Raw genomic sequence first — 16,410 nt, 5'->3', positions numbered from 1 at the left:
AGGGTTGAAAGAGTAAGCAATGCTGATGAGCAAGCAAAAGTCCATAAAAATTGTAAAGGTGACATGAGAAGATGACTTGCTGGGATGCTGAAACGCGATGTGGTCGTACGCTTCGCTGTGGTGCTCAGGAGCTGTTTCTGGTAGGCAGGGGAGGCGGTGGAGGAGCCAGCTTCGCCTTGGACCTGGAAAGGAAGGAAGAGCTGGGAGGGATCGGCGGCGGAGGTCCGCGCTGGGAAGGAGTACCTGAAACTCCATTCGTCGCGCCGTTCGCTGTGCTCGAAGCGCCCTTGAACGACACCCACGACGAACTAGGCTGCATGCCGGGCCTCCTTGCGCCCGTACTATCGACCATGCTGCCGGACGTGAGGCCTTGACGTTCCTCTTCATCGTCCGTGGACGCCTCTGACTCGTCGAACCGTCCACCCGTCTGCTGCGGCGACATCGCAGACCCTCCAAATGGATCAGCACCATCCGAGAACGCCGACAGCCCCGTATGATTGAGCGACAGTGAGTGTGGCTGGAGCGCCCCCAATGGTCCCAGAAACGCGCTGTCCATCATGTTAACTTCGGCGCTGAGCTGCGACTCTCCGCGTTCATGGATGGTGTCGTGAGTGGAGCGGTTGCGCTGGACATCCAAGAAGTCCATCGCATCCGCGTCGGGCGAAAAGGGAGATGCGTCGTGATCCCGACCGTAGTCTTCGTCGTCCGAGTCGGCGCGAGAAAGCCTGAAGTCAGGCGAGGCAGTGCCATGGCCATTGGCAGCGATACCGTCGTGATCGCCCAGGTGAACGTCATGCGCGGACACGGACGGCCGCACGTAGTCGCGTGCGGGCAGGGCCGGGGGTCGACCCGCTTGGTTGTCGTCATCGTTGGTCTGCGCCTTGTCGGCGTGGTCCATCGAGACGAACCCGGGTTCCTTCTTGGAGCGAGCCATAAAGTTCCACTTGCTCGGCTCGCGCTCCTTGTCGGTGCTAGACGCTTCACCGTTGGAGCTGAAGAGAGTGGATCCTTTGGCGCGTCCAAACGACCCAATGCCGGAAGCCACAGAAGCGACGGTGTCACCAGCGCCGCTGAACGAGGGCATACGCAGGCGATTCTTCTTCTCCTTGTCCTTCTCCTTGTCCTGCTCCTTGTCTTTGTCTCGCTTTGAGTCGTCGGTAGCTGACGAAGGTCGATCGCTGCCGGCGAGACTGAGCGACGATCTAGATGCAAATCGGCTCGAGGAGGTCGAGATGTCGACGGCGTCCTTGGCGGACGAGCGACGCGAAATGGTTGGTCGAAGCTTGGGTCCAGACATGGAGCGCGGGCGAGTGAGTGGGGTCGAAGCTCCCGAGCGGGACGGTGCAGGCGCATCGGCCCACATGGCCTTCACTTGCTCCATGACCGCATGCGCCTGGCCGATGTAGTCGAGCTGTGCCTGCATGTAGGTGGTGAGGCACTGCCAGTCGTCGTATTCTGCGTCTTGGATCGCTTCTCCGCGAGCCTCGACGTCGGTGACAGCCTCGTCATAGGCGGCCTTGGCGAGACGGAGCTCCTCCTCGAGCTCGCGCTTCTCCTTTTTGCTCTTCTGCACCTTGGACTGTGCCGACTCGAGCCGTGCCGTAGCGCTGTCAAGCTTCTTGAGGGCGGCGGTGAACGAGTCGAGCGTGGCCTTGGAGCGCGCGATGCGTGCTAGGAAAATGTGCGACGTGTCCTTGGTGAACGTGGTCTGAAGGAAACCGAGCTTGGCGTGGGCCTCTCCGAGAAGGCCCAAGCAGGCGCCGTACGGCGAACCCTCTGGAAAGACGGCGCCGAACGAGGCCATGGCGAGGCCGAGTGCCTCGACGGGCAGCATCTTGCCCTCAGGTTTGGTGGAGACCGCATTGCTCGCCACCGAGGAAGCGTCGTCCACAGGCAGCGACGAGGTGTCGAAGGGCACAGGCTTCTTCTTGCCGAGGTACGACCAATAGGCTTCGGTGGAAGTGTAGAGGCTGTCGATGCCCTTCTTGCGCTGCTCCACCTCGGAGGCGATGTCTTGCTTGTCGCCGCTGTTGCCCGAGAGCTTGGCGCCCAGTCCGGCGGACCAAGATTTGATCTTGCCCATCTGCGGCCTTTTAGGGATGATGGATTTGTTGGTCGAGAGCGACGGCATCGCGACGATTGCCATGGTTGATGCCGTGCACGTTCGATTGCGTTGCTGCACGGCGACGTCGCTGTATGCAAACCAGTTTCGGCTGTTGGTCGGAACTGGAAAAGATCAAGGTGGTGGTTACGGTATGAGGTGGTCGCTGATAGACTCGGACTGCTGACGCCACTCGACCAACGGCGTAATGAGGGGCAGAAAGACGGTTCCGTGCGGTGTGACTGCACGCCATGCCGTCCAACGCACGGAAGCGTACCCGAGGCCACGCTGGAAGCCAATCTGAGCTGCCCGTCCAATTTGCCGGTGCAGCAGAGTGTTGGGTGGGCGGCCAACTGAACCCTTTTTTCGCCCTGGCTTAAGCGAGTGGCTGGCCGCAGGCAGTCAGGGGCCACTTCCGCCCACAAGGCACACCGCACCCTGGAATTCGACGTCCGACCACGCGAGCGAGCAACCGTGCCTCCGCACTCCGCCTCGGCCCCAGTTCGGCCGCTCCCCGCGAACTGACCCCTTTTCCACACCTCACGCACTGCTTCCGCACGATGCAGGATCGTATGATGAGATGCACGTCTCGGAAAGTGGGGGTGCAGCATGTGTGAAGATCACACCACCTTCGGGGGCTCCGATCAGTGACGGGATGAACGCAATCGCGCTCGGCCCAGCCGCCTAATCCGCTCAGGCAGTCTTGCTGCACGCAATTTACTCTGATGCCAGGTCTGCCGAATGAGGCACAGACAAGGCGGATGGAACGCTCATTTCTTGCGTACAAATGGCGTAGGAATGTGATTAGATAGAGGGGCTAGCAACACATCGGAGCTATGATCGGAACGCCTCAGCTGCTTGCCTCGGCCGCCTTGCCTTCGGTCTTGGACATCTCCTCGGCGGGATCCGCCATGGTCGCGTCCGAGGACTTGGTCTGCTCAACCTCTGGTGCCTTGCTGGGTGTCGCGGCGCCGCTCGACGAACCGGCGCCGGCCAGCTGCCAGGCAGGAATCGAGGGCTTGGGGATGTGAGGCGGGCTCGCATCGCCAGTCGGCGTACCAATCGTGGGCGAGCCGTACGAGCCTGCGCCGTAGCCAAGACCGTAGGGGCGAGGTGGAGCAGGCGCCCCACCGGCGTGCATGCCGGCGGTGGGTCCGCCTACAGTGCCTCTCGAGACCAGCAGCGACTTGAGGGACTTGAGTTCCGACTGCAGCTCCGAGAGAGAGTTGGTCTGCGCCTGCTTGGACTTTTCGAAGAGGCTGCCGAGCTCCTTGCGGATGCCCTCGACGTCGTCGCGGACGCGGTCCAGCTCGCCGTCGCGGCGCTTCTCGTTTTCGCGCACGCTCTTGACGCACTCGTCCACCTCCTTGATGCTCTTCTCCACCTCGGCCTTCTGCTCGTCTAGGCCCTGCTTGACCGCCAGCGTCTGCGCATCCAGCGCCTGCAGCTGGCTCGCCACCTCGTCGTACTTGGCTGTGAGCGAGTCCAGGTCCGCTTCGAGCACATTGGCGTTCGGCGGCTGGAGGTGCGGCATGAGGTACTTTCTGGCGAGCGAGATCACTCCGTAGCCGATCGTGCCGGACACCACGGCCATGATGAACCAGTCACGCCAGTCTCGGCCCTGCTGCTGCGCCTGTGCCGAGCCAGGGTAGGCGCCTGGGTGTGGCGCTCCGGCGTAGTAAGGTGCCGGAGGGCCAGCTGCATACGACGCATATCCGCTGGGTCCAGCAACTTGCGACTGTCCCGCCTGGCGCATGGCTTCGTCGATCTCGTTGGGACGCAGACCCTTGGATTCGAGGAAGCTGACCCTCTGCGACATGGTCGACGTCTGGACTTTAGGATCCGTAAGGAAGCTGATGGCACTCGCCACCATATCCGGACGGACAGGGCCCGAGGCCACCTGCGACTGGTGGGCCCCAACGGCCGAGGTGGATGGGTCCGACATTTGGCGAGCGAGAAGTAGTCGAATCTACCTGCGAGATTGAGATTGTGGGGTACCGGTCCTTGTTGACGTTGCTCTTAAACTAACTTCTGTGAGTTGGTTCGATGGGCTTCCCGAATGGGGCTTCGTGCTGCTTGTGACGATTGCGGGCGGGGTAGAAGCGAGAACGAGTGAAGGTGGAGAGAGACTGCGCAGCGAGCGCGGCGAGTGTGGGGTGCCCCGGGCTTTCAACGCACCGGTGGATGGCTCTCGTTTCGATGCGCGACTTTCGTATCCGGAGTCGGCTCCGCATTGCCGGAATTTCGCTCGAAGTTGTTAGACCGGGGCGCAACCCCGTGATTGTCGTGCGAGAGCACACTCCTGCCTTGATGGCCCGCAGCAGGAAGAAAAGCGCGGACTGCTGCGCGACTGGATGTGATCCTCTGGCTCGCGTCTCGATCGCATTTTCGACGCTGCCACCATCCAATCAGAAGGACGCCCCTCGGCCTCTCTTCACTTCGCCCTTCTGTTCATCTCATCCAACGCCCGCCAAAGTTTTCGTTGCTTGCAGAATTTTGACCACATAGCGTCTCCTCGTTCATCTGCGTTCCTCCCTTCCACCACCCTTGTACTCTACCGAGTCGAGGTCGTCATCGCCCCTTCGCCCAACTCTCACCATTGTTCAGGCGTCGGGTTCACCCTTCCACCCTCAACAAGCTTGCGGCACCAATTAAGGTAAGCTCGATTCTCACTCCAGCGCTCAGAGAACAGAAAGGTCGGCAGAGGGCAACAGAATCGGGCGCAGCTGGTCGAATGCATAGGCGCAGCTCACGGCGAAGATTACACTATATTCACACTGTTTGAGGACGCTCATCACGATACCTCTCAAACGCTGACAAGTGTGTCGAGAGGGTCTGGGGCGTCCACTGATTCCTAGACTACAACGGTAGATGAGCCAACAAGCTATAAGCTGCGCACGCGTCCTGTTGTCCTCAGCCCGTCTCTGCTCATGGCAACCAATGCTACGTGGAACAGCATGCTGACTCGAGTTATTGTTCAACACCTGCTCAGATCGATTGATCGCGGTCCATCATGACGAACGCCCCTAACCGATTCGACCTGTTCATCCTCGGTCCGGATGAGAAGCGGGTCGAGATTGTCGAGGACACCAAGATCCCCAATGCGGCGACGTTCTGGTTTAACAAGGAGGACCACACGCTCGGCAACATGCTGCGTCACGCTGTGCTCGCCAACCCTGCCGTCTTATTTTGTGGATACAAGGTACCTCATCCGCTCGAGCCCAAAGTGTTTGTTAAGATCCAGACGGACGGATCGATAACGCCGACCGATGCGCTCAAGCAGGGCTGCACCAAACTCATCGCTCAGATCAGCTCGCTCAAGGGCGCCTGGCGCACCGAAGTTCAGATGAGCGGTGCAGGAACCGTCGACGTCGGCGGGTTCGGCCGCCAAGATCCCTTTGATTCCACCGGCGCGGGCTATGGTGCAGGCGCAGAAGGCGCGTCTGGCTATGTCGACATCTAAGCATCTCACGCCAAGGCCCTGTTCGCTACCGCAGCTTCTCTTTCCAATGATACCCCTTGACGAATCTCGTCATCGTCCCGTCCTTCAGTGCCATTGACTCCCGCATGGTTTCGCACTGCTTTGCATATGTAATACCAATTGTAATTGTACCGCCTCATCTTCAACGCGTGTGCTTGAGCTGTCTAGCGAGCGTTACTGGACTGAGTATGGTCGCGCTTGTCAGGGGTTTGCTGCGCATGTCTACTTGGACGCATTGAAGTCGTCCCACCAGTCGAGCGGCCGCGGAACATAGTGTTGCGTGAGCCCGAACGATATGCTCTGTGCAGACAGCATGCCTGCTCGAGTGAGAGTCTGTGGCCGAACACGATCGAGTCTAGTCAGTACTGCAGAGCATGTGCTTCGTTGCAACCAGAATCCGACGGAACTTACGTCGAACAGAAGAGGGGCGGTCGCAAGCATCCAGGTCATGGTCCAGAGCCATCCGAAGAAACCACGGACGCGGTATCCGGTGCAGCGCTGCCACAGATGCTCACCAAAGATAGCTAGAGGCTGGATGATGAAGAACATGGCGACCTCCAGGTTTTTCAGGTTGTGTCCTGGTGTCACAGCGGCGCTGCCAAAGTTATGGACAGCGGCCGAGGCGAGAAAGGCGCCAAACGTGCCAACTGCGTAAGCTGCGCGCCTCCCCAGCATGCCTTGCACGAGGGGCCGGACCGGCCAAAAGCCGGCGGCGAGAAACGAGAAGCGCAGATACTGATGCCATCGCTTGCTCCAGAATTGATGCACCGAGGTAGACAGCCAAGGCTGCCTAAACGCAGGAGGATCCCATCGCAAAGGCAGGTCGCCGAATAGACCGACCGCGATGGAAGCAACGACGGCATGCTGCAGGTACATGGAGCAAGTGAATGTGACACCGTATGCAGCACAGATCAGATATGGACCGGCGGCACCGAAGAAGCCTTGACGACAATCCCAGATGCTACCGCCCGTGGCCGAGCCAGCGTGGACGTTGAAGCGATCGTCTCTAATGAGAGTGAAGATGGCGTCGTACACCAAATAGTAAAGAGGCACGGGTGCGAGAGTGCGTAAGACCCATCGCCAGCGCTGTCGGAGAGTGGAGGACGGCACAGGAAAAGCTGGGACACCGTCCTTGATGCCATGCTCCCAACCGATGCCCCTGATTCCGAAGAGAAGGTCCAGCTCAAGAGGCCAACGCGTACCCGGAAAGTAGAGAGGAAAGTCCTCGACTGCCGAGGTCTTGCGTCCAGACATACCGGCGCTCTTTGCGTTGTGTTCCGCTGGCTTCTGAGCAACCTTGAGCCTGGGACGTCGGCAGACGAGGCCCCAGTGGAAGGTCCAGATGATCAAGCACATGGCGGCGCATCCGACTGTAACGTTGATATGTTGACCTCGACCGTTCAGCTGATCCGCACCGGCGACCGCGTAGAAATGGGCATACGTGGATCTAAGGGCAAAGAGCGTGGCGATGGGGACGAGCGAGGCTCTCAGCGGAAGCGTGGTGCTCGGGTCGTACCGCAGAAGCAGGTGGATCTGGATCCCAATGATCAGAATCGGCGCGACCATCGTCCACACATTGGAGCTGTTGTACGGCGTCTTATCGTGAAAGTCCGGAACAGCCCACCTGGCAAGGTCGTAAGCGGCCTTTGACAGCGCCATCGAGAAAGGCTTTCGACGGCCGGCGTAGGACACCACCGCGGCACGCTTCTCTGAGAGTGCTAGGTCAGGTACCGATGTCTGCGAGAAGTTCGCCTGCAGAGCGTTAGCAATGCTGACCGAGGACCGAAAGGTGGTATGTTGGATGCGAAGCGATAAGAGGCAGTGGTCATGAGGGTTGGCGAATATAAGTCCGAGCGTCTCTTTGCCGCCGTACGAGGCTTGCACGGCGTCGCCGGCTCCACAGTGAAGCGGCCTTCGACATTCTGCCTGTCTCAGTGCCTCATTTCAGGATCTGGTGGGGATAAGTTGAGGTGTATGCGCACGGAGAAGGCGAACCACGGACAGAGCAGCCAGCCCTTGACAACAGGACGAACAGCGCTCGGGTCACGCCGGTGGAGCTTCAGAGTACGATACAGTGGGCTGCTGACTGATCCGTGCAGCCTCTGCCTGTGCTTTTGGTCCCCACTCAGGACCCCACTCAAGCCATCTTGGTCGTGGGAACGACTTCACGTCGACGATCGTGGTCGTGCAATGTGGCACTACTGCGGTCGAAGCTCGACCAGGGTCCAGTCAATCGAAGAAAGAGCTCAAGTTGAGAAGCGGGCATCACCGAGATTGCACCGCGGCCACCGGATGTAGCCAGGGCCCGCCGAGCCACAGTCTAAGCTAGAGCCAAAAGTGCTAGGCACAGCCAAAGCCACGAGTCGCGCGACACGATGGCGATGTTAGACCTGGGGGTTGACCAATCGAGACTGAATTTTCCGCAGCGGCGTGTGCGTGCGTGCGTTCGTTGTACGAGGATCTGATAGGTGCGCTAAGTCACTGCTGCTGTACGCCTGCCTGTCCAGTCGCCGGTCGCGCTTGTTCGTTAGCCGCGACAAAGGGCAGCACACAAAAAAAAGAAGAGACGCTTTGGGCTCTGCGTACAGCACGTTCATTTTTTGAGCCTCTGGAGATTGCACCCTGGGATCCGTTGCGACTTTTGACTTGGCTGCAGGCGGGCGTCTATTTCGCCCGTTTTCAGCTCACGCACGCCGGCCACGCCTCAGAACTGGCAGGGAGACTGCCGAGCAGCGGGGGCAATCTTCTCATGGCCATCTTGATGCTTTCAAGGCACGGCACCTCTTTACGGCTGCTGCTTGGTCACCAACCTCCATCCCTACCTTCTGCGTCACAAGTCATCGCCAGCCGAAGTGGGCCTGCCTCTTCGCGTCTATTACCCGACGTGCAGGCTGCAACGGCGTTGCTTCTCGCGCAAGCTCATTTGCCCCCTCCGCCTTTTTTCATTCCACCGCGACGATTGGATCTGTGTCAAATGCAGCTCAAGCTTCCGTCTTAGCTCGACTGTCTCCGTGAGGCTTGCCTCTGCACTCAGCTTTGGCCCTGCCGCCCTGTCGCTTAGCCTGTTGACCTCTGCCCACCTGCGAGCTCGGCGTACAATCGGGCCGACTCGTGCTGCTTCACGTTTCGGACCTTCCGAAGCTCGACCAGCACCGGTGACGTCGGCAAGACATCCGCCCTCTCCATAGGCCTCACTCTGGCTCAAGCTTCGGCCAGCCTCATCCACACCAAGATGCAGTCCCAGGTACCCTCGCCAAATCAGCCTCAGGTGCCGTCGCCGCACCAGAACAGCGACCCTGGCCGCTCCCTCGGCGCTTCGCCCAACAACCTGGATTTTGCAGCACAACTCAGCTTCAGGGCCGATTCACCACAGGAGAATGCTCGGCTGTTCCTCGCAGCACAGCAACGCTTCGACATGCGAAGTCAATCGCCTCTGTCCGCCTCGGCTTCCGCCGACCAACCCGGCTCTGGCTACCAATCCAGCAGCGCGCAGTCGGCGTCGGGCGATCCGAACGCTGACAACAGCGCATCCACATCGGCAGCTGGCTCTCGCAGGCCATCCTCCGTCGGACGCAAAGCCTCGGGAAGTCACCGAAGCCAGAAGCACCGTTGGTCGGCCGAAGAGACGCAGGCACTCGTCGATGGATGCAACAAGCACGGCGTGGGAAACTGGAAAAAGATCCTCTCCGATCCAGCGCTTTCGGGCCTCTTTTGCGACAGAACGGCGGGTGATCTCAAGGATCGATTCCGAACCTACTTCCCCGACGCCTATCACGAGATGTATCCCAACGCCAAGACCCATCTGAGCAAGGCAGTCAGAGGAAGGGACGCCGAGGGAAAGAGCATCTTCGAAAAGGGCAAGACCAAGGAGCGACGACCGTTCACCGCGGAAGAGGACGCCGCTCTCCGCGCAGGCTACCAGCAGTACGGCTCTCATTGGGCCTTGATAGCAAAGGATCCCATCTTCAATGGTCAGAGGCGCGCCATCGATCTGCGCGACCGCTTCCGCAATGCTTTCCCCGAAGACTACGAACGCGCCGGCTTCAAGCCGCGTCCTTCCAAGGCACGCAAGGACCGAGGCCCCAGCGCAGCCAAACCAGGCGAGGGTCACCCGGCGAGAACAGGCAGCTTGACCGGCGCGCTCTCAGACCACAGCCTCTCTGAGGGCGGATGGCGCGGAGCAGACTACGCCCTCAGCGATGCCACCAGCGACGGCCACATCACCGATCACGGCAATCTCACCGACTACAGCTACTTCACCGATCAGGGTAATCTCACCGACGGTGGCCAAGAGCCCCTCTTCTCGGGTCCCTCAAGCGGCGCGAGCAGCGCTCTGGGTCGGTCCAACTCAATGGGTGGGAACATTCCACGCCAAAGCTTTGGACAGGCATTGGCATCGCAGCTTCAGCAACAGCAGCAGCAGCAGCAGCAGCAGCAGCACAACATGCAGCCCAGGCCACCCTTCCTCTCGTCCAACACAGCGCCCCTACCCGGATCCAATGTGCCGCTTCGAGCATCTGACATGGTGACAGGCCAGTCCATCAACAGCCTCTTTGAGCAGCTCCAGCAAGCCAGCCTCGAGGGCGCCTCCACCACCTCCGAAACGAGCAGCATTCGCGAGCGAGCCACTCCTCCTAGTGCCAGCGAGGCCGACCCATCGCATCAGCAGCACTTCGTCCAGATGCACCAATCCGCAGCGTCAGCGCATGCCAAAGCAGCTTCCGCAGACGATGCTCGCAGGCAAGCGGGCAAACACGCCATCCACGACCCGATCAACCACAAGAGAAGGAGTCACGCCTCCCGAACGGGTAAGAGCTCCGCGCTCGAACGCCTGCCCTCCGTTCACGGACACATGCACGGCGTCCACAGTCACTCGCACGGTCATGCGCATCAAGCATCGACTTCGCACTCTCGTCCGCAGTCCCAGTCTTCGAGCCAGCACCAGTCACCTGCCGGTGGTCCCGTTCCGCCGCCGAGCAACGCACAGATTCCGCCGCTCTCTCAAACCAACGCCATCCCACCCAACGTACTGGCCTGGCTGGGCCCCAGCTCTCAGTCTATGGGTGTTGACGAGAGCTCGGTGAACCTTGACGATCAGCGCGCTGCCTTGCAAGCACCTTCATCTTGGTCTACCTACAGCTCGAGCGCCAGCGACATCTCTGGCACCAGCTTCAACGCGTCAGGGCCAAGTGGCTTCCTGGCCAACACGCAGAACATGTTTACCCCTGGGATCAACTTTGGTGGTCAGCCAGGCATCACCTCTCCCACCGGCTTCGGTTCCAACGCCTTCATGACCGGTGCCATGAGCGCAGCCTCCGACTCGTCCGCATCCTCGGCAGCGGGCTCTCGCAGATCCTCAAGCGTCGCAGACCCGTTCGCGCAGCAGAATCTCATCCAGCAGGACGCTGGCAAACCATTTGCAAATCAGCCATCGCAGATGCGCGACGTCGACTTCATGGTGAATCCTCTGCAGAACTTTGCTGATGCGAACAACATGGCGCAGTGGGATGTGGACTGGGCCGATCTCGGCAGCATTTCGGATTCAGGGCTCCAAGGCGACGACGTCAACGAGCTGCTCGCCTCGTTGCCCCTCTCACACCACCCATGGGCAGGCGATCTCCATCATGGAACCACGGCCGCTGTTGCGGGCGAAGCGCCGAGCTCAACTGCTGCCCAGCAGTCTTTGTCTCAGGGTGCAAGTCGCGGCCAGATGTCGAGCGACCTGTCCAGCATCGGCTTCTTGGGGCAAGGACAGGCCGCGGATCAAGCCATCCTTCGTCAAATGAACGCGCTTGGTGCGTCGTCTCAGCAGCACCAGCACCAGCAGCAGCAAAAGCACGAGCAACAATCTCCCACAGCCAACTTGCAGTCTCAGCCGGCCCCAAGCGGAAGTGGGCTTGGAGGAGACGGGGGCGTCTCCTTTGCCACCGTCACGTACGGCGACCCTCTGGTACGCGAGGAGAGAGAAGGCTCACCGGACTCGCTTGAACTGCAGCGAGAACAGACTTTCACTGCAAAGGACGTGGCACTTCGGCTGGCTCAGCGAGCGGAGGAGATCGACAAGGAGGAGGACGATTCCGATGACGATCAGCGACGCCGATCTACCGACACGCTTCGCCATGTTGAGGGTGCGCTTGAACAGGCCCTGGAGTCGGTCGAGGATACGCGTGCTCTGGCATTCGCACAGCAGTTCCACCGCGATTCGGACTCGGACTCGGACTCGGATGACGAGGCCGAAGACGATGGATACGAAGAGGACGAGGAAGACGATGACGAGCTCGACTACGAGCTCGAAGCTGGCGCGCCGGACTACAACTTTGAGCAGGTGCTCGAGGAGCTGCAGGCGTCGGACCAACAGCTGGGCGGCAACGGTGCGCTGTCGAGCGACTTTTTCGACGGACCGTTCTCGGATGCCATCACGCCCAACTCGGGCGCGCCAGGACCGCTGCACATGGGTCTGGACGACGTCGATCTGTCGCAGTATACCAATTCAACGCCGGCAGGAGGCAACGGAGCGACCAGCGCATTCCTAGACATGCAGGCCGCCGGGTGGTCAAGCAGCCCCGGTGATCAATTCAGCCCGAACTATGGGCTGCCGCCGCATATGGGCACGCCGTCGTCAGCTTTGCAAAGAGGCAGAGGCGGCAATGCAGGGCCTGCTTAGGGTCAAGTGTGGTAGACCCTGGCGATGACATAGGATATCGCACCTGGATTCGGACAAGGAGCATTGCAATGTAGACAAGTCAATCAGATGGCTGGCCGTGTGTGCTAGTGTTACAAGTTGTATTGCAGGATGAGGTGAATTAGGCATCGGGAAGGAGAAAGTCGTTGATCTGAGCCTTGATCTCGGCTCTGTTGAGGGGCTGGAGCGGGGTTGTGCTAGCGCAGTGTGCATTGTGGCCGCTGAGAGCTGGGTCCTGCGAGGTGGACTCGGCACTGTGAAGAGCTTCATGGGCATGCTCTGGGGCGTGCACTCCCACATTGGTTGGGTCTTGAGAACGAATGATGTGCTGGAGAACGTATGCAGGGAGCAAGGGCAGTTCCTCGTCTGCCTTGTTGGAAGTTGGGGTGGCAAGAACCAGCAGACATGCGTAGCAGAGATGATCCGAGAGCTCGATCCACTCTGCATCTTGCGTACCTTCCTGAGGCTGGGTGGGTGCGGTCTCGGCGAGGCTGGAGATGGTGATGTTGCGTTTCCAATGCCTTGCGCCTTGTTGTGACGGCATGCCACACAGTGCACAGCCTGCCTGCGTAGTCCATCTGAAACATCCGGCACTGGCCTGAGCCAGCTTGATACCTCTCGATCCAATACGTGGCTCTGGCGCCTCGTTCAAGGTCAGTGCGCTCATCTTGCCCGTTGCATCCCGCGAACGCAGTGAGACACTCGGACCAACGTGCTGGAACGCGCTCGTCGAATGCGCTGCACCCTCGGCACCAGCCCGATCCGAGGTCGGGTTGAGTACGAGCTTGCTGCCAGTTTTGCCGATGGTCGACACCGTGCTAGGCACGCCCTTTTCGAGATTGAGGATGAAGGTCTCGGTGAGACGAGCGATGGAGCTCTTGTCCATCGTAGGCACGTTTGCATCGCGATTCGCCAGGATGTCGGCTGTAGACACGAGCGGTGGCACGATGTGCTGTTCGGTCTCGAGCGATTCGAGGCCAAGCGCCGAAGTGTAGAAGAGCACTTCCTGCATGAGATGGGCTTTGAGAGGTCGGACGACAAGCGTGTCGTCGATCCAAGCAGCATCGCTGCCCTGGACCGCGAGCTTGTGACCTGCACCCTTGGCGAGATCCTCGATGAGCCGGATCGAGATGCGCGTCGCACTGTCGCCGAGCAGCAGCGCGGCACAGTCGTACTGGCTTGCTGCGCGGCATAGAAGCGTTTGAATGAGGACGCGGTGCAGATCTTCGAGCCGTGTTCGCGCCGAGGACGCCGCGGTGCGCGGAAGAGTGGAAGGGTGGAGGGCGGAGAAGAGGGCCTTGATCGCCTGTCTCGGGTCGCTCACGGGGGCCGATGCGCGAGAGAGCAGCTGTGCGTCGCCATCAAGTGTCTTCCAGGGTGATCCTTCTGCGCTGCCCTCGCTGTCGGACTGGCGATAGATGTCTTCGATCTTGAGAGGGATAAAGTGCAAGTCGAGACAGCCTTCCTGCTCGACCATGCTGCGCATCGACTCGGTGCGGTCCTCAGCATCACCGGGAATGACGGCGCTGTCGTCGACATAGAAGACGAAGATCTTGCCGATCTCGTTGAAGCGTCCGCTAGCATTCGCATTCGCATTCGTATTCGCGTTAGAGTTCTTCCTTCGACCGCCGTCTGCAGAAGCGGAGGCAGAAGCAGCGTCTTGGCCGTCGTTCTTCGCTCCGCGGCCCTTGCGGCGGGGGGCGGCGGACGAAGATTCTGGGCGAAAGTACTGCGTCGCTGTCCTGAGCAGGGCTCGAGAGCTCGGACCACCCGACAGTGCAATGGCAATGTTGGCTGAGACGCTGACTTCGGCATTGCCGGCGCCGTTGCTGATCGCTTTCGAGGACCGCATGACTTGCTGTTCGGAAGCATTTGACGATGCAGACGGCTCATCCGAAGACGGGTGCTTGGCGGCGGCCTTGGCCTTCTCGGCAGCGACATACTTTGCCAGACCAGCTCCACGAGCGAACTCGAGGCCAGACTTGGCCTTCTGGTCAAAGACAGCCAGACCGCAGGATTGGCAGTAGATCGAGTCGCGGAAGATGGCCACGGCCGGGTTGGCCTTGCAGCGCACACACACCGTCGCCTGGGCAGGCTCGGGTGCGGTGGCGGCTGCCTGAGGCGCGGGGTCGTCAGGCTGCGGACACGGCATTATCGGAACAGCCGACGACGGCAAGTAAAGGACGGCAGGGATTCGAAAGGTGGGTGACGCAAGTGACGAATGGACGCCGAGTGGAGGAGCGAGTCTTTCTTGAGAAGCTTCCCGCCACCAAAACTGCAGGCTCAGCTCACTGTGCGGCTGAGCGCGGCTGATCCGCCAAAAAATTTGGTCGCGATTCGGAACTCGGAGGGAGCCCTCATGCATACCCTTCCCTTTCCTATCGGTCTCGGCTCGCTTTCCCTTCTCAACCGCCTCTGCCAGTGTGCTTGACACCTCACCGCAGCAATCATGCCTTCACGAACTCGAGTTCGAAAGCCAGACCCGCTGCCGTATCCCACGCGACCCTATTTGGCCTTGGGCTTGGAAGGCAGTGCGAACAAGCTCGGCGCTGGAATCGTTCTGCACAAGCCTTTCGACCCGTCGGCACCGTCGTCTTCATCGTCCTCACCTTCTTCCATCTCCTCTCGCTCGGTGGGACAGGTCGAGATTCTCTCCAATGTGCGACACACGTACGTCACGCCCCCTGGCTCCGGCTTCCAGCCCAGCGACACCGCCAAACATCACAAGGAGTGGATCATCCGCGTCATCTCCGAAGCCGTGCGCCGCTCCGGACTCGAGTCGCTCGCCGAAGTCGACTGCATCTGCTACACCAAAGGTCCCGGCATGGGAGCTCCTCTTCAAAGCGTTGCCATTGTAGCAAGGACGCTCGCGCTCATGTACAAGAAGCCGCTTGTCGGCGTCAACCACTGCGTCGGCCACATCGAGATGGGAAGGACCATCACTGGAGCGCACAACCCGGTCGTCCTCTACGTGTCCGGTGGCAACACTCAGGTGATTGCATACTCGGCACAGAGGTACCGCATCTTTGGTGAGACGCTCGACATCGCCGTTGGCAACTGCTTGGATCGCTTCGCTCGAGTCATTGGACTCAGCAACGATCCCAGTCCAGGCCAGAACATCGAGAAGGAGGCTAGGCGTGGCACCAGGCTCGTACCCCTTCCCTACACCACAAAGGGAATGGATGTCAGCCTTGCCGGAATCCTGAGTGCCACCGAGGCATATACGCGCGACAAGCGCTTCAAGCCCAACGTCGAATCGAGCGCAGACGCCGGCTTGCCTGTCGGCAGTCTTGCCAACGGCGAAGTGTGGACGGGCGAGGGAGGCGGAAAGCACATCGTGAACATGGCGGAAGGATCCGCATCCGCTGTCAAAGCGCAAAGCAAAACCGACGAGGAAGATGCTGCCGCCGCACCCACCGACGCGGACGTCGACGTGTCACAATCGGGCGTCGCACAGCTCGACTCGTCCGTCGACACCATAACCGCCGCCGATCTCTGCTTCTCGCTCCAGGAGCACATCTTTTCGATGCTCGTCGAAATCACCGAACGTGCCATGGCGCACATCGGATCCAAAGAGGTGCTTATCGTCGGAGGCGTCGGCAGCAACCAGCGTCTCCAACACATGATGGGCGTCATGGCCAGCGAGAGGGGTGGCAGCGTATTTGCCACCGACGAAAGGTTTTGCATCGACAACGGCATCATGATCGCACACGCTGGTCTCTTGAGCCACCGCATGGGAATCGACACCAGCCTCGAGAAGAGCACCGTCACACAGCGCTTCAGAACGGATACGCCTAACATCGCCGTAAGTACGCCCCGCCGGCCGTCGATCCGAATTGATCTGCACGCGCATGACCGTCACTGACCCCTCTGCCTTTCCTCCTGTTCCTTCCTCGAACAGTGGCGAGCGTGAAATCAGACTCCATCTTCAATGTAGTTCAATCGTACAATCGTCCATGTGCCGAATGAAGCATCTCTTGCTGCGGCAGCATCGTTACATGTGGCGCCTTTGTGAGCAACGTGAGAATCCGCGTATGCGCAAGCTGCACGAGCCAGCTCGCAGTCGTGCAGGTGCCCCGCGCTGGTGCAGCTCTGGAAAATCAGGGTCTAAGGAAATCGCTGTGAAGCGTGTGTTGGTCTGGCAAG

The 16,410-nt window shown here is 60.1% G+C and overlaps 7 protein-coding genes across 7 annotated transcripts; 3 read left to right on the top strand and 4 right to left on the bottom strand.

Annotated features, from left to right (window-relative positions):
- Positions 1–124: 124 nt before the first annotated feature.
- PAN0_004c2274 (bar domain protein) lies at positions 125–2,146 on the bottom strand (the record flags this gene model as incomplete). The annotated part of the gene is made up of 1 exon (XM_014802219.1): positions 125–2,146. The coding sequence occupies one exon, from the start codon at positions 2,144–2,146 to the stop codon at positions 125–127; it is 2,022 nt and encodes a 673-aa protein (XP_014657705.1).
- Positions 2,147–2,951: 805 nt separating this feature from the next.
- Positions 2,952–4,046, bottom strand: PAN0_004c2273 (peroxisomal membrane anchor protein; the record flags this gene model as incomplete). Its single annotated transcript, XM_014802218.1, has 1 exon — positions 2,952–4,046. One exon carries the CDS (start codon positions 4,044–4,046, stop codon positions 2,952–2,954), a length of 1,095 nt encoding a protein of 364 aa, XP_014657704.1.
- A 1,068-nt stretch (positions 4,047–5,114) lies between these two features.
- PAN0_004d2272 (RBP11-like subunits of RNA polymerase) lies at positions 5,115–5,564 on the top strand (the record flags this gene model as incomplete). The annotated part of the gene is made up of 1 exon (XM_014802217.1): positions 5,115–5,564. One exon carries the CDS (start codon positions 5,115–5,117, stop codon positions 5,562–5,564), a length of 450 nt encoding a protein of 149 aa, XP_014657703.1.
- A 240-nt stretch (positions 5,565–5,804) lies between these two features.
- On the bottom strand, positions 5,805–7,848 carry PAN0_004c2271 (uncharacterized protein; the record flags this gene model as incomplete). Its single annotated transcript, XM_014802216.1, has 3 exons — positions 5,805–5,915; positions 5,994–7,508; positions 7,744–7,848. The coding sequence occupies 3 exons, from the start codon at positions 7,846–7,848 to the stop codon at positions 5,805–5,807; spliced, it is 1,731 nt and encodes a 576-aa protein (XP_014657702.1).
- Positions 7,849–8,814: 966 nt separating this feature from the next.
- Positions 8,815–12,246, top strand: PAN0_004d2270 (uncharacterized protein; the record flags this gene model as incomplete). The annotated part of the gene is made up of 1 exon (XM_014802215.1): positions 8,815–12,246. The coding sequence occupies one exon, from the start codon at positions 8,815–8,817 to the stop codon at positions 12,244–12,246; it is 3,432 nt and encodes a 1,143-aa protein (XP_014657701.1).
- A 139-nt stretch (positions 12,247–12,385) lies between these two features.
- On the bottom strand, positions 12,386–14,416 carry PAN0_004c2269 (uncharacterized protein; the record flags this gene model as incomplete). The annotated part of the gene is made up of 1 exon (XM_014802214.1): positions 12,386–14,416. The coding sequence occupies one exon, from the start codon at positions 14,414–14,416 to the stop codon at positions 12,386–12,388; it is 2,031 nt and encodes a 676-aa protein (XP_014657700.1).
- A 297-nt stretch (positions 14,417–14,713) lies between these two features.
- Positions 14,714–16,177, top strand: PAN0_004d2268 (o-sialoglycoprotein endopeptidase; the record flags this gene model as incomplete). Its single annotated transcript, XM_014802213.1, has 2 exons — positions 14,714–16,069; positions 16,166–16,177. The coding sequence occupies 2 exons, from the start codon at positions 14,714–14,716 to the stop codon at positions 16,175–16,177; spliced, it is 1,368 nt and encodes a 455-aa protein (XP_014657699.1).
- Positions 16,178–16,410: the final 233 nt, after the last annotated feature.

This window comes from Moesziomyces antarcticus (assembly GCF_000747765.1).
Source record: "Moesziomyces antarcticus DNA, scaffold: scaffold_v10004, strain JCM 10317, whole genome shotgun sequence".
In the NCBI taxonomy this organism is placed as follows: Eukaryota; Fungi; Basidiomycota; class Ustilaginomycetes; order Ustilaginales; family Ustilaginaceae; genus Moesziomyces; species Moesziomyces antarcticus.
Note: the sequence above shows the minus strand (reverse complement) of the source record. Positions and strands in the feature narration are given on the sequence as shown.